Source organism: Oryctolagus cuniculus, chromosome 18 (assembly GCF_964237555.1).
Source record: "Oryctolagus cuniculus chromosome 18, mOryCun1.1, whole genome shotgun sequence".
In the NCBI taxonomy this organism is placed as follows: domain Eukaryota; kingdom Metazoa; phylum Chordata; class Mammalia; order Lagomorpha; family Leporidae; genus Oryctolagus; species Oryctolagus cuniculus.
The window spans coordinates 1318763-1333998 of NC_091449.1; the positions used below are offsets into that span (position 1 = coordinate 1318763).

The 15236-nt window shown below is 47.3% G+C and overlaps 2 protein-coding genes across 3 annotated transcripts; both read right to left on the bottom strand.

Moving 5' to 3' along the window:
- Positions 1–705: 705 nt before the first annotated feature.
- On the bottom strand, positions 706–8872 carry ZNF416 (zinc finger protein 416). 2 transcript variants are annotated; one of them, XM_008248991.4, is made up of 4 exons: positions 8430–8872; positions 7836–7874; positions 5043–5169; positions 706–2893 (listed from the first exon to the last, which is right to left on the bottom strand). In XM_008248991.4, the coding sequence occupies exons 1-4, from the start codon at positions 8742–8744 to the stop codon at positions 1311–1313; spliced, it is 2064 nt and encodes a 687-aa protein (XP_008247213.3). In that variant the 5' UTR covers positions 8745–8872; the 3' UTR covers positions 706–1310. The 2 variants fall into 2 exon arrangements, with proteins under 2 accessions (XP_008247213.3, XP_069919559.1); XM_070063458.1 differs by lacking the exon at positions 5043–5169 and having other exon boundaries at positions 8430–8666.
- Positions 8873–13927: 5055 nt separating this feature from the next.
- On the bottom strand, positions 13928–14869 carry ORYCUNV1R1649 (vomeronasal 1 receptor oryCunV1R1649). The gene has a single exon (NM_001167331.1). It carries the CDS (start codon positions 14867–14869, stop codon positions 13928–13930), a length of 942 nt encoding a protein of 313 aa, NP_001160803.1.
- Positions 14870–15236: the final 367 nt, after the last annotated feature.

Sequence of the window (15236 nt, forward strand, 5' to 3'; positions counted from 1 at the left end):
CTCAACATGTCCTTCTGCACTCCTACTGAACCTTCCTATGTGAGCCTCCAGGTCATGCCAAGGTGCACACCTGGCTTCCTGCTGTGATCTGTATTAACTCACCATCATGCCTGCAGAATGGTGGGGTTGCCAAGCTATGACTGCCCTGTCCCATCTACATGGAGACTGTGACTGTGTCGTGGAAGTAAGTTAAAACAGAAACAGGGACTAGGTTTGTGGAAGTTCTTTTACAACAGGCACATTCCATTTGTTTTGCTGCAGGATCCTCCACTCCCTATTAATCACACTCAGTATTTCTGTTCCAGTTGTAGCTCATGCATGAGTGACACCACTTACAGAATTATAGACATGCCAACACATCTCTTCTCTGTAGAAACTGGGGAAGGACTTCCTTCCAACACTGCTGGGCACTATGTTATAGTCTGTGAGAAATGACTACACTGACTGCACTACCTAGATACAGTCTGTCTTAACTGACTCTGCCAGATATAAACTTCCATTTCACCAAAAATGGAAGCATGAAGGCTTCGTAGGGTTTCCTGAGAAGTCCTGAGCAGCAAGGCAATTTAGGCCAGGAATGAAAACTCTTTATGTCCTAATTCCAAAGGGGGATACCATGAAGGAATTCCCAACTCCTTTATACAGGGCCTAAGTTTATCCCCCTACCCCCTGCAAAACTACAAAATGAAGACCCAAGACTTCAGGTGGATTCAACAATAAAGCATTTATTAGTGCAAAAACCAGAAGTGTCGGCAGTTATCAATGGCTGGAAGGCTGGAAAAAAAATCAACCACAAGTGGCATGTAAAACCAATAATCTTCATGAAAAAGGTAAGCCATTCATGGACGCTTCCAGCAGAATGCAGATGGATTCCTCCTGAGCAAAACTGGGTCAGATCTAGGCTTTAATCCTTCAGAAAAGGAAAACAAGTCTTCCAAAAGGCTCAGACTGCTCAAGACTTCCTCCAGGTAAAGCACACAAATGCCTGCCTTCCTTTAGCACGCCAGGCGATTCTTGCACACTATGCAAGGTGACAGGGAAGACGGCTTCTACCAATGATAACTGGAAGTGGTAATTCTGGCAAGGACTCTGGGCAGTTTAGAATACGCACAGCAGCTCCTCAAAGCCTCACCAAATGCCTGATATCAATGGAGAATTGATTGTGTCCTTTTGCACGTTTGGAAGTGTGAGGTTCAACTTCAGGCAGATGGCTAGCTCAGAAAGGTTATTTGTGTCATAATAATAGTAATATAAAGAAATGGCAAACACCCTGCAGGCCTATGCTTTCCTCAAGGATGGACTTTCAGGAGCTAAACAATGCTAGACCTTGGGCTGAAGGCTTTTCCACATTTGCTTCCCCGTGGCCTCTCCATGCTGTGAGATTTTCGGTGGAGAATGAGGCCAGAATGTTGTGTAAAGGATTTCCCACATTTCCCACACTCATAAGGCCTTTCTCCAGTGTGAACTACCTGGTGTTGAATAAGGCCAGACTTTTGAATAAAGCATTTCCCACACTGGCCACATTCATAAGGCCTTAATCCGGTGTGAATTTTCTGGTGCTCAACAAGGGTATAGCTTTGCCTAAAAAATTTCCCACACTCACTGCACTCAAAAGGCCTTTCTCCAGTGTGAGTTCTGTGGTGTCGAACAAGTTTGGATTTGAACATGAAAGCTTTCCCACACTCCTCACACTCGTAAGGCCTTTCTGCAGTGTGAACTTTGTAGTGCTTATTGAGGGTGGCTCTTTGGCTAAAAGACTTTCCACAGTGGTCACACTCAAAAGGCCTGGCTCCACTGTGAATTAACTGGTGCTGAATGAGACCATATTTTAGACTAAAGGACTTCCCACATTGGCCACACTCATAGGGCCTTGCTCCGGTATGAATTATCCGGTGTTCAAGCAGACTGTGACTTTGTGTAAAGAATTTTCCACATTCAACACATTCATAAGGCTTTTCCCCTGTGTGAATTCTTTGGTGCCGAACAAGAGTGGATTTGGAACCAAAGGCTTTCCCACATTCATCACACTCATAAGGTCTCTCTCCAGTGTGAATTCTACAGTGTTCAATGAGATTGGAACTTTGGCTAAAGGATTTCCCACACTCACCACACTCATAAGGCCTTTCTCCAGTGTGGACTCTGTGATGTTTGATGAGGGTGGCTCTTTGGCTAAATGATTTCCCACACTGCCCACACTCGTACGGCCTTTCTCCAGTATGGATTCTCTGATGGTCATTCAGGTGTGAAGTTTGGCTGAAACATTTCCCACATTCACTGCATTCGTAAGGCCTTTCTCCAGGATGGACCTTCTGGAGCTGAATAAGTGAGTACCTGCAGCGGTAGGGTTTTCCACATTTTGTAGATTCATGACGCTTTTTTCCAGTGTGGACTCTTGGGTGGTGAAAAAGAGCATGTTTGTGGCTAGCTTTCCTGTACTCCCCCCACTTGTAATGGCTTATTCCGACATGAAAGGCCTCCCTACCCTCAGTGACTTTGTTTGGCTTCTCACAGTTGGGAATGTCCTGGGGCTGGAAAAGGCCCAGCGTGGCTGGGAAGTCCTTTCCAGCCACCTCACAGGTGACAGGCTTCCCTGATGTATGGAATGTGCAGCTCTTCATAAGCAATGCCTTGCTCATGTCACTCTTCAAGGGCTTCTCCGCACTACGATGCTTCTGGTGCTGGTGAAGGTTTGCACACACACCAGTCAAACACATTTTCTGCACAGGCAGATCAGCCAGGTGCAAGATGTCTTTTAGGACTGGGACACACAGTTCACAGGGGTGAGTCTCCTGGGTGGATGGACCAACCTTTGACATCCCGGCCTGTGACACTTCTGCTACAAAAGCCCTCTTCTCAGGAGGTGTCTCTTCACGTTCCAGTCCACATCCGCACACTACAAGCAGAGAACCGGTGATGAGATGCATGTTGACTATGATGAAATGTATTAATCATATTTTATATATTCTGTAGAAATTTTTTATTTTTTTTTAATTAAAAAAAATTTTTTTTTGACAGGCAGTTAGACGGTGAGAGAAAGAGAGAGAGAGAAAGGTCTTCCTTTTTCCGTTGGTTTACCCCCTAAGTGGCTGCTACGGCCGGCGCGTTGCAGCCTGCATGCTGCGCCGATCCTAAACCAGGAGCCAGGTGCTTCTCCTGGTCTCCCATGCGGGTGCAGGGCCCAAGGACCTGGGCCATCCTCCACTGCACTCCCGGGCCACAGCAGAGAGCTGGCCTGGAAGAGGAGCAACCGGGACAGAATCCGGCGCCCCAACCAGGACTAGAACCTGGGGCACCAGCGCTGCAGGCAGAGGATTAGCCTAGTGAGCCACAGTGCCGGCCTGTAGAAATTTTTGACATCTTAAAAAACTTTGTTGGCTGAGGAAATATTGTTGCTCCCAGAGTTGGCCAATTAAGAGACACCAAAAGGCTTAGCTGGGAGCACATCACTCAGATGTAAATTCATCAATCCAGAGCCCCTATTACAAACCCTATTATCTATGTCACTTGGGACACTTTAGGAGATAATATTCCTGAAGGTCAAGTCACAGACAACTACAGCCAGCCAGCTCCTCTGCCCCCGAACCCACTAAAATTATTCAAACTATCCAATCCTACACTGTTTGCCGTACCCTGCCTTTCCTGTGTAAAGCCCAACAAATGCTCTGGGACTTAATATCTTCCCTTCTTTCTTATGCTGTCCCCCAGCCATCAGGCTTCCTAATGTTGTCCCATGTGGCACGGTGCTCACTTACCATTCAAAATAACAGATTCTTCTGTTACTGCACATGTTGGCAATCAGTCATCTCCATAAACTAAAATGCTACAGGTGCATCTTACAACAGGAAAAAGGAAGCCCCATCATACACACACCAAGGAAGGAGTCCACAGTATGGTTCTGAAGACTACAGAACTAGAAGCAGGGAAGGGAAGGGAAGGGGCAGTTTGGCAACAGAGAGAAGGGGCTCTAAAGATCAGGAAATGGGGGAGAAACAAAGCATACAAGGTTAGGGTGCAGAAAGCAAAGGGGCACGGTCTACAGCTCGCTCCTCTGTCAACAGCCTTCAGCACGGCCCTGCAAGCTGGTGACATACATGTGTTGTGCTGAGGAACAGGAAAATCCAACTAGAACTGAGTAGGAGATTCCAACTCGAGTATTTATGACTCGTGCATGCCTCACAATGCATTGCACACGGGTCAGTGTTGGAAAACATTGTGGAGAGAAATAGGTGATAAGTGGAGGACAGAAGATGGGGGTGGTGTGAGGTCAGAAGTCACAGATGAAACAGCAAACTGTCAAGTAAGATGATTTAAGGAGAGAAATGTGGAGAGTCCATGGCATTCACACAGAAACTCGGGTGGACACAGGACAGGTTGATGGTCTGATCAGAAAACAGGCTAGATGCCATGTCCTCCTGGGTTATTCATGAGGGCCAGGCATCCTCTAAGACCATGCCTCCACATGCATCCTGTGAAGCAGCCAGGGCTCTCCTAGTACCTCTAGCTGTACCATGGGACGTATTAAAGTAAGTCCTAAAAGGAAGACACCATAGGTAAGTGGTCAGCCCTTGCCCAAGCAAGTCAGCACACTTAGAGACCACAGGAGAGAAAATACTACAGATTCTTGAAGGAGGCTCTGGCAAGCACTCCTCCATAGTCCATGTAATCGTGGTCCATGATCAGGAAAAGGACTGCAATACCCAACACAGGCTGCCTCAAGGAAATGCTATCTAGAAGGAAGCGGAACTTGCTTTTCATACTGTAGATCTTGACATAGTAACCCAAACAGTAAGTTTTTAAAATGAGATCTATTAGTTAGTCAACTCACTAGATGGGCAGATCCTTCCCGGCATGCTTTGGGGAAGCAGGGGTGGGGGCTGCTCAGTACCGTGTAAAGAGCTCACCCCTGAGACCACAGCACACATGCCAAGACAGTGGTGAAGCCGTAGAGTCCAAGGTAGGCTCTGGGAAGAACAGAGCCACCTCTACAGGAAAAGTGGATGAACGGAGAGCAGCTCAAGTCGATGGACGGCTAGAGGCCTTACCCAGTGAGGTTACAAGTGCAAAGTTCTCCAGCATCACATCGAGATACAGCAACCTCTGAGTCTCATCCAGAAGCCGCCACTCGTCCTGGGAGAAGTAAACGGCCACGTCCTCAAAGGTCGCACAGCCCTGCCGTGATGGGGTAGATCTTTCCATGATTAGATTTCCTCCCTGGCCCACCCCCTCCAAGTTCACCCCTCTATGCATCCCTTGCGTCCCTGTCCTCTCCCCTCATCCCTGTCTGAGAAGACAGCACCTGGCACTGATTCTTGCTCTTCTCTCAGTTCTGCTGATCCCTGGGTCCTCCCACAGCACCAACAGACAGATGGGCTGGGAGACGCCATCAAACTTCTGGATCCAGCAAGTAGGGCTGGATCCTCACTTGTCAGGCAATGTTCTAGGGATTTCCAAGATGGTACCCCCCCAGACACAACCAAATGTGGGTCCACTCATCATTCCTCTATCTTCAGTGCCACAGCCACAGGTCCTTTAGCTAGCATTTCCCCTCCAGGTGGATTTTATTCTTTGCATCATACCTCTTATACAGCCTTACAACTAGAGCTACCTCCATCCCCTGCCCACTCCCCGCCTCACACCACAGGCATCTCCCTGCTCTCTCCACATGTTACTCAGAACATGACATCCAGAGAGTACTTAAAAACTGCAAAAGGACTCAGTTACTACCCAAACCTCTGATGGTCCCCACTGCAAGAGGCAGCCCCCATTCTGCTTTGAATGCCTCTGGTACTAGTGTAATTTGTGTTACTATAACAAAATACCAGAGACAGGCTGCTCTGTACTGAAGAGAGGTTTATTTTGGCTCAGGGCTCTATGTGTGATGTCTAGGGGCCTCATGTGATGATAGCTTTCTTGCTGGCAGAATCCTGAGGTGACACAGAGTACCACACAGTAAGAGACAGGGAAGGAAGGGGAGGAGGGAAGGGGAGACAGAGAGTGTGGACATGGTCTCTCTCCCTCTTCTTACAAAGTCACCAGATTCAATCATGGGAGTTCTACCCTAATGACTTTATCTAGTCCTAATCACTTCCCAAAGGCTCACGTCTAAACAACAAGGATTAAGCTTCCACCCTCTTAACACCCCACAGGGGATTAACTTTCAGCACATGAAGGTTTGGGGACACTCAACATCCAAACCATAGCAGCCTCTGTCTGGTGATTCAGTCACCCAGGACAGCCTGCATCTCTCAGATACCCATAGCTCTCTTCTGCTTGGGCTACACTGCAGATTCCCTGACTGCTCACAGCCTTTCTCTCCACCTAGCCGTCATTCAAAGCTTATGTTCCAGTGGCCCTCCTCCTGGGGCCACGACTCCACCAGAGGCACATCTGCGCCTCTAAACTTAGTACCTGGAAAATCCCCAGATACATCAAAGGCTACAAAATGCTGATGCTTCTAAAGCATGCCACGTAAATACTAGTTGTAGCTTTGGTGTCTCAATTATTCCCAGGTCTTCACACTGAACTCGTGTTCACTCAACCCTCAGAGCCATGTCCACTTGCCAAATCTTTCACACTGTCTCCAGGGCTTCTTCTCCCCCACATCTTTCTGGGTGATTCCCACATGTCGACCCAATTTCGGTGGAGAATGAGGCCAGAATGTTGTGTAAATGATTTCCCACATTTCCCACACTCATAAGGCCTTTCTCCAGTGTGAACTACCTGGTGCTGAATAAGGCCAAGCATAAGACTGAGTACTGACACCTCCACTCCCCCACCTCCACACCACCAACAGCATTAGCAGCACAGGCAGGTTTCCCCTTCCTAATTGTCAGCCAAGCGATACCCGAGGGCAAACACTGGCCACCACCTTTTGGATGTCTCCATCTTAAACTGATTCCCATGGTTGTAGTTCTATGTGGTCAACTATCCACTTGACATCTAAACTAACTTTTTTTAAAAACATTTCAGATTCTAAAGACATCCCCTAACAAAAGTTCTGATATCCCCCCCAATACCACTATTACCAATCTTATCTCAGTTACTGGAGCTCCCATATTGCCAGATGCTACCCCTAAACAGCTTGTCATCTCTGTCTCCCATTTTTTTTATCTCTCATCCTCAATATTTGAAAATTCAGGCTTCTCTACTTTAAAAAATTGATCTAGAAGTCAGAAGGCCCTCGCTGCTTGCCTGTGCCTCGGTCTCCGACGTCTCAGGCTCCAGAACTGTGCCTTCCGGTTCGAGACCTGGCTGCTCCACTTCTGTCTAGTATTGGATCCAGCATTTCTACCACATCCATAGCCACCTCAGCCACCATCCACACTCACCCAAACCACTACAGTAGGCTTCTGCTCATTCTTCCTAGCTGCTCCCTCACACCTACAGTCTGGCTCTGGTGCTGTAGTCCTGGAGCGCCCCATGAGATCTGGGTCTGACCACCTCCTTCTTCTGCCCCCAAATTCCCATGGCTTGCCTCACTCTAGAAGACACACCAAACATCTGAGAGAGCCACCCGCGTATGCCTTCTGCACCCTTGCTTTCAATCCTCATGAGAAAGGACATCTGTACTTCCCTATACTAGATCAGCCTCACCCTCAAGCATCTGGGCATTGGGACCCTAAGGCTGGAGCAACCTTCCATATCTCATTGCACTGGCTTCCAGCAACAGGAACGGCTCTATATAGTCCCAGTCTAAATGTGTGACTGTGGGCTTGGTGTCTGTCCAGGATCTTCAGGCCGAAGGACTGGAAGAGTGCCCGAAGCCCAGAACGCTACCACAGGGACAAAGAGGGAGGGCAATGCACCTGTGAGGCCCTGGAACACCCTCCACTCACCTGTGCGAAGTCCGTGCGCGTTTCCTTAGTCACAGGAATCTGCAGGAAGAGGAAGGTTTTTAGAGGCAGGGGACTACAGTGGGCTCCGTGTGCTTGGACCTTCTTCTGCCCCTGGCCAGCCATGCAGGTAGCCTCTGCCTGCATACCCTACCACTGTCCAGTTCCCCAGTCTCCAGTGCTAACCGTTCCCTACCGTGCAAACTGGTACAAGGATCCAACCTTCCTGGGCCTCAGAATCATTCCCTTCCAGTCTGTTATCTCCGAGCGGCTATGGAAAACTGAAAAACTCAAGTCAGCCCATGAGGCTCTTCTGTGCACAATCTTTAATTGCTCTCAGTATCCTCGGAATGAACCCCTCTCGCCCTGCCATTCCAGGCGTGAATGCAGCCGGCCCAACCGTTCCAACATGACTTACAGAAACCGGTCCCCCTGCTTGTCACACCGTCCTGCACTCCTTGACACCAGCTTTGGAAACGGGGCTCCCACTCCCGTGCAACCCCCGGTTCTGCACACAGTGCTTTCTACTCTAGGCGCCCTTCAGTCGGGGCTTTCGGACGGCGTCCAGCGAGGGGCTGGAGAAAGCAATGTACTTACCTGTGCCGGATCCCTCAGCGCGGCCGCTGCCGTAGGGCTCAGTGGACGGAGGGGTCCAGGAAGAGCTGGCAAGCAGGGTAGGGGCCCGGACACAGCCATCACCCAACTGCTGGCTCTTCCGCCGCTGTTTAGTGGGGACGATCTGTGCTCAGGAGCGCGACTCAACACCGACAGTGGGGACAGATCTAGAGAGCAACCAAAATGACTGTCCTGGGAGCGATCCCGGAAGTCCCGCCCTGACCTAACGAAAAAGACAGAAACGCCCAATCCAGAGCGTCCACTGATTTGGTTTCCCGGCCAGTTGACGCGCTGCATTATGGGTATCGTAGTTCTTACGGCTCCCACGCGCAGGTCGCGCTCTGAGAGTCCCTGGGAACAAAGACGCTCCGCGCGGGGCTCTGGGAAAACGCGTCGTCGACGTCCGGGGGCGAGGGAGGGCTTAACTCCTCAGGCTGATCCGTGTGGTGTTGACTGTAACTTGAGAAACATTTCTGACTTAACGAGCTCTCGGGGCAAAGACGGACCCCAGTGGAAACGAGACCCCAGGAGGTCATTCAGACGCCCGGGGCGTCCGGCCCACGCAGGGGCGCGTCGCCAGCATCTGTGGTTCGTCACGTACCGGAGTCGGGGCGTTAGAGGCCGCCGCGGGCGCTCAGTGGTGCCTGGCGCGGCGTCTTCCCTTCTGGCGCGCCGGCGGTTCGCTGAGGAGACCGAGGGCCCTCAGCACCGGCGGGGCCCTCCCTGAGCTCGAGGCTCCCGCCCCTCCGTGCTACCTGCGTGGGCTCCCCCTCTGGACACCGCGACTGAGAGTCGGCATTTGGACCCTGAGGAGAAAAGGGGGACCCAGCCCTGAGCGGCGTCCGTCAAGTTCACGGAGGAGGTGCAGATGAACGGATTTTAGCCATCGTGGCAGGTGCGTGCGCCTGGCGTGTCCATGGAGAGAGGCTGAGGTGTCCTGACACTGGCCCGAGATGGGGGTGGTGGTTTAGGCCATCGTGCAAGCTGTGAATGAGAGGAAGCTGCAGCCCAGCCTGGCCACCGGCGCCGTAACACCTTCCGCAGTAGTGAAGATAAAAGAACTTCCTAGAGATAAGCCTGAGTAGGGCAGGTGTGAAAGTTGGTGTTGGAACCAGGCACCATATGGTGTTTCTTAAACTCTGGAGTATCTGAAGAGAAGGGAGAAGCTGTTCGAGATGGAATCGGAGTGCTCATCGTAAGCACACACGCACACACGCTAACACTTTCAGAAAGTCATCACTGTGTTCACTCTGGTCTGAGTGTGTATGGCTTGCCTTTGAATAAATCCTGCTCTCTGTCCACCTCTACCTATATCTCCGGGTTGTAGTCTTACACACGCGAAGAGAAGGACCGGGATCAAGTCTCTCCTAGCCCAGCCAGGGCTCTTGATCCCCCAACGTTGGGCTAGAGAGGGCTCCCATCCACTGATTCACTCCCCAGCTACCTGTGACATCTGTGTGGGGGCTGGGATGGATGTGTTACCAGTCACGGAGGGCAGGGCTGTTGTCGGACCGAGTATCCTGGGTTCTTTTCCTCAGCTTATTATAGAAATAAAAAGCCGGGAAACAAGTTACAAAGAGGCAGAAACTTTATTCAGTTGGCAAGTGACAGGGAAAGCGTCTGGTTTAAGACTCGGGCAGAGTGCCCGAGTGGGACACTGGCATTGAGGAAGTGTCCTGGGTTTTAAAGGCATCGGTATCTGTTCGTTGGGTTACCCCATTGGGGGTGCCCATTGGACAGGAGTTTCACATACCTATGTTCATTGGCTTGGGGCTCATGGAGATGGGGGGGGGTCTCTTGGAGACTGCCTCAGCCCCCTCCTGTGCTAGCTCTGGGTGGAAGATTGCAACTAACTTGAAGGCATGGTTTAAAACTGCAGGGTCACACAAGGTAGTCTGGATCTCCTAGAGCCAGTCGGACTCCCCCCAGAGGCTCAGCCCCTTCCCCTGCCAGCTGTGGGAGAAAGATTGCACACACCTGGAAAGTGTGATTTATTTTTTATAAAAGATTTATTTGAAAGAGTTACACAGAGAGAGGAAAGGCAGAGAGAGAGAGAGAGGTCCTCTGTCTGCTGGTTCACTCCCCAATGGCCACAATAGCTGGAGCTGTGCCAATCCGAAGCCAGGAGCCAGGAGTTTCTTCCGGGTCTCCCACGCGGACGCAGGGGCCCAAGGACTTGGGCCATCTTCCACTGCTTTCCCAGGCCATAGCAGAGAGCTGGATCACAAGTGGAGCAGCTGGGACTTGAACAAGCTCCCATGTGGGATGCTGGCACTACAGGCGGCGGCTTTACCTGTTATGCTACAGCGTCAGCCCCGAAGGTGTGATTTAAGCTGCAAGGTCACACATGCAGCACAAGAAGCTATTAGGGGAGATGCCAGTTGGTCTGGAGACAGGCTTTCCAGCCACAGCTGACAGCTTGTGAAGGACATCCTACCTATGTCTGAAGGGGCCCACAGACTCCCAGCCCCACTGGCCGGCCTCAGGAAGCTAGGGGCCTGGAACCCAATCTGGGGCTCTCGTGGGTAGTGGGGTCCCAGACAACAACTTGAGTCATTACTACTGTCTTGACAGAAAAGCTAGAGTCTAGGGGGTCAGTGCCGTGGCATAGCAGGTAGAGCCACCACCGGCAGTGTTGGCATCCCATATGGGTGCCAGTTCGAGTCCCAACTGCTCCTCTTCTGATCCAGCTCTCTGCTGTGGCCTGGGAAAGCAATGGAGGATGGCCCCAGTCCCTGGGCCCCTGCACCCACATCAGAGACCCAGAAGGACCTCCTGGTTTTGGTTCAGCCTAGTTCTGGCCCAGCTCCCAGATCCCAGCTCGGCTGTTGCAGCCATTTATGGAGTGAACCAGTGGGTGGAAGACCTTTCTCAGTGTCTCTCCTTCTCTCTCTCTCTAATTCTGCCTCTCAAATAAATAAAATCTTTTTAAAAAGAAAAGAAAAAATATGAAAGAAAAAAAGCTGGAGTCCAGAGCTGGAGCAAGGAATTGTAACCAGGCAGTATCATGTGGGATATCATGTGTCTTAACTGCCAGGCCAAATACCTACTCCCACCTGTTTTTAAATGCATTTCTCTTGCTATCCCAAATATCTTCTTCAGAAGGGGCTCTCAAACTGACTTTTAGTTGAAAACCATACTCCTACCTCCCTGAATTCCAGACGTGAGAAAACCCAAGGGAAATTGAAGGGCTTTTGTCCACCCCTACTCTACAAGCCAGGAGAGAGCCAGGTTCTACCCACATACGCACACCCTTCCTTGTAGGTGACACGTGCTCCACACTCAGGCAGTCAGCGAAGGTGAATAGTGATCCGGCTTCTTTATCTGGCTAACATTTTCATAAAACTTCTTTGTAACTTTATGGAGATCATATTGGTTTATTTTGAGTGGGGAGAATATTATTTTGAAACACTGTTTACATAAATTATCACCTTATTCTTGAGACTTTGAGACAATGATACATACTAGCAGAGAAGACATTATAGCAACCCAGAATTATTCTTTTGGAATGTAGTAGTAGTTGTGAAGTAGAACAAAGGGATCTTTTCTTAAAATTCCTAATATACATTCACTTTCTTGTTCCTAACTCCAGTTGCTAAATTTAAATATATATAAATATATATGTATATATAAAAATATATGTGTGTACATATGTGTGTGTGTGCAAGGCAGAGAGATACAGAGAGAACTCCTATCCACTGGTTCACTTCTCAAATGACTTCAATGGCTGGGGCTGAGCCAGTACAAAGGGGAGTTCTGGGAACACCATGTGAGTGGTAGAGACCCAAATGTTTGAGCCACCACTACTATTTCCTGGAGTGTGCATTAGCATAATGCTGGGATCTAGGGCTAGAACTGGGCATCTTCACTAGCATCTTAACTGCTAGGCCAAACTTCTGCACCCATCACTAAAATGAAATAATATTTTAACCAGATTTTTTTAATCACAGTTTCTTTTAAAGAATTCCTTAGTGAGTTTGTTGCTTTTTCTGGGTTTAATTTATTAAGCATTCTATGAGATGACATATTTAAATGGGTTTTTTAAGCAGTTGTCATGAATTGAGCAGAATCTTACATGCTTGCTCTGTTTACTAAAGTTTGTGTCACAAAACACATCAAAAGCTACAGCAGTAGGTTTATGTAAATCCTTGTGAGTTGTAGTGTTAATATAATTGTTAATCCACTTATAATTTGTACAATACTATATATGTATAGATTGAGTTATCAATTTTAAACAGATAACCTCAATGTGGTCATAAAAATGTGATACATTCATATATTGGAATATTATCCGGAAATAAAAAGAAAAAGTAATGATATATGCCAAAGCAAGAATGAATCTGGAAAACTACAAAGTTTATATAAGCCATATGCAAAATGATAAATATGTGCTTTACTGTTATTAAATATCTATAATAGGAAAACTCATAGGAACACAGAGAAGGTTAGAGGTTATGAGGGACTGGAGAGATAAGGGAATGTGAAATTACTATTTAATGTGTACACAATTTCTTTTTTTTAACTTTTATTTAATGAATATAAATTTCCAAAGTACGACTTATGGATTACAATGGCTTCCCCCCCATACCGTCCCTCCCACCCACAGCCCTCCCCTTTCCCACTCCCTCTCCCCTTCCATTCACATCAAGATTCATTTTTGATTATCTTAATATACAGAAGATCAGCTTAGTATACATTAAGTAAGGATTTCAACAGTTTGCTCCCACACAGAAACATAAAGTGAAAAATAATAGATGATTTTTTTAAATGATGATGAAATCAGATCAGACCTATTGTCATGTTTAATCCCAGTGAGAGTCAAGTTGGGAATTGATAATTTCTTTTTTTTTTTTTTACAGAAGATCAGTTTAGTATGCATTAAGTAAAGATTTCAACAGTTTGCACCCCCATAGAAACACAAAGTGAAATATATTGTTTGAGTACTCGTTATAGCATTAAATCTCAATGCACAGCACATAAAGGACAGAGATCCTACATGAGGAGTAAGTGCACAATGACTCCTGTTGTTGACTTTACCAATTGTGTGTACACAATTTCTATTAGGGTTAATAAAAGTTCCAGGAATAGATAGTTGTGATAAACAGAATGAGTTTATGTAACGGTACTGAATTGTACACTTGAAAATGTTTAAAATAGCAAATTTTATGTTACATATAATTTACCACTACATATCAAAAATATCAAAAGTGGGAGACTTTTCTCTTAATCCCCAAGCTCAAAATACTTGCCCTATTGTATTTTAAAATTTCATGAACCTTTTTGTTAAAGCTGAAACAAAGTAGTTTTGTATAACATGCATAATACTTATATTAGGCCTCTTCTAGGACTTTGGAATTGTAGGCCCTACCTGGCCTAGAAGGACAGTTCTAGGAATGACACATTCCTGTCAAGAGTCTGAAATGAGTAGTAACATTAACAGATGATGCAAGAGATGGTGGAATTATCTGTAGAGAACAGAGTCACATCGTTACCACCAAACTAGGAAAACGTCCTTTCCTTACGCGACAGGCCAAGTGAAACTCGGAGAAACGAGTCTCATTGCAAAAGAGCACGAAGGGGCTGAAGGCAGGGAAGCATGAGGATAAAATCATGGAGGTGTCCACCAGCCACTGACCTGGAATTACAAATACAGTCATCCACATGTGCAAAACGGAAGAGAGCGAATAAAAGGAACAAAAAGAGCTCACAAGGATCAAAATGGTGCGTGTGGCTCTGGCCTCATGGGAGGGTCTGGGGGAGAGGCTGTTGTGAATGTATTGAACTTGCTGCTTGTGCCTGTATAGGACAATAACCATAGAGCCACTAGCCCACACCATGAGTCCCAAACACAGAAAGTCTATTGTGAGGAACAGGAATACAACTAGAAACTTTAGATATCTGTCTGGGCTGAGGGAGGAACAGTATCCATAATTTATTTTTACACTTAAATTTTTGCTATTCATTGGACCAATCATTTTGATAGGAACAAAGATATTTAGCAACAGATGAAGGATCCAGAAGAGGAAACAACAGTAGCTAATGAACTTTGGGGATCTCATTCTGAGCTCTAGCCACCTAGAGAAATTGGGGCAAAGCTTGGTGGCCTGGAAGCCACCCAGGAGACAGGTAGTGCTGAGGGAAACCCCTCTAGCCACCCTGTGTAAATAAAAGAGAAGTTTACATGCAGCCTCATCTAGGAAATAGTTCAGCCCAAAAGCTGCCATTGCCTGAGGGATCCCTCTAGCAAAAAGCACAAAGGAATTGGCTAAGACCAGGTGGTTGAGAATGCTGTCTGTAGGCCTCACCTTATGCCCAGTGAGCAAAATGAAGGTATAGAGACAAAGGAGGGAGGAGTTTCCAATGATTCCCACTCCCATCTGTGTAAGGAAGATAATTCCTACTTGCAGCTTGGCAGAAGCCATCACATGAATACGTTTGGGATATTAATTTTAATTGGAGCCAAAAGAATTAGTAGTTCAGCAAACAAAAAAAGGAATATATTTCTATTACTAAACCTAACATATAATTTTTCATTTACATAGATCTTTAGTATGTGTTTTTACAGGTAGGAATCTACAGAAACTTGGAGAATGCCTTATTGTATATATGCCCAAAATAGTTTTCTGTACCTGTAATTGAGTGAGGAAGATCTCTACACTGATACACAATTACCAGCTGGACGTTTTCTGACATGAAAAGCCAGTTACAGATTGTGTATAGAATATGCTGAAGTTGTCTAAGTACATGGAAGAGTAAAATATATATGAACTGAATATATGTACTATAGAC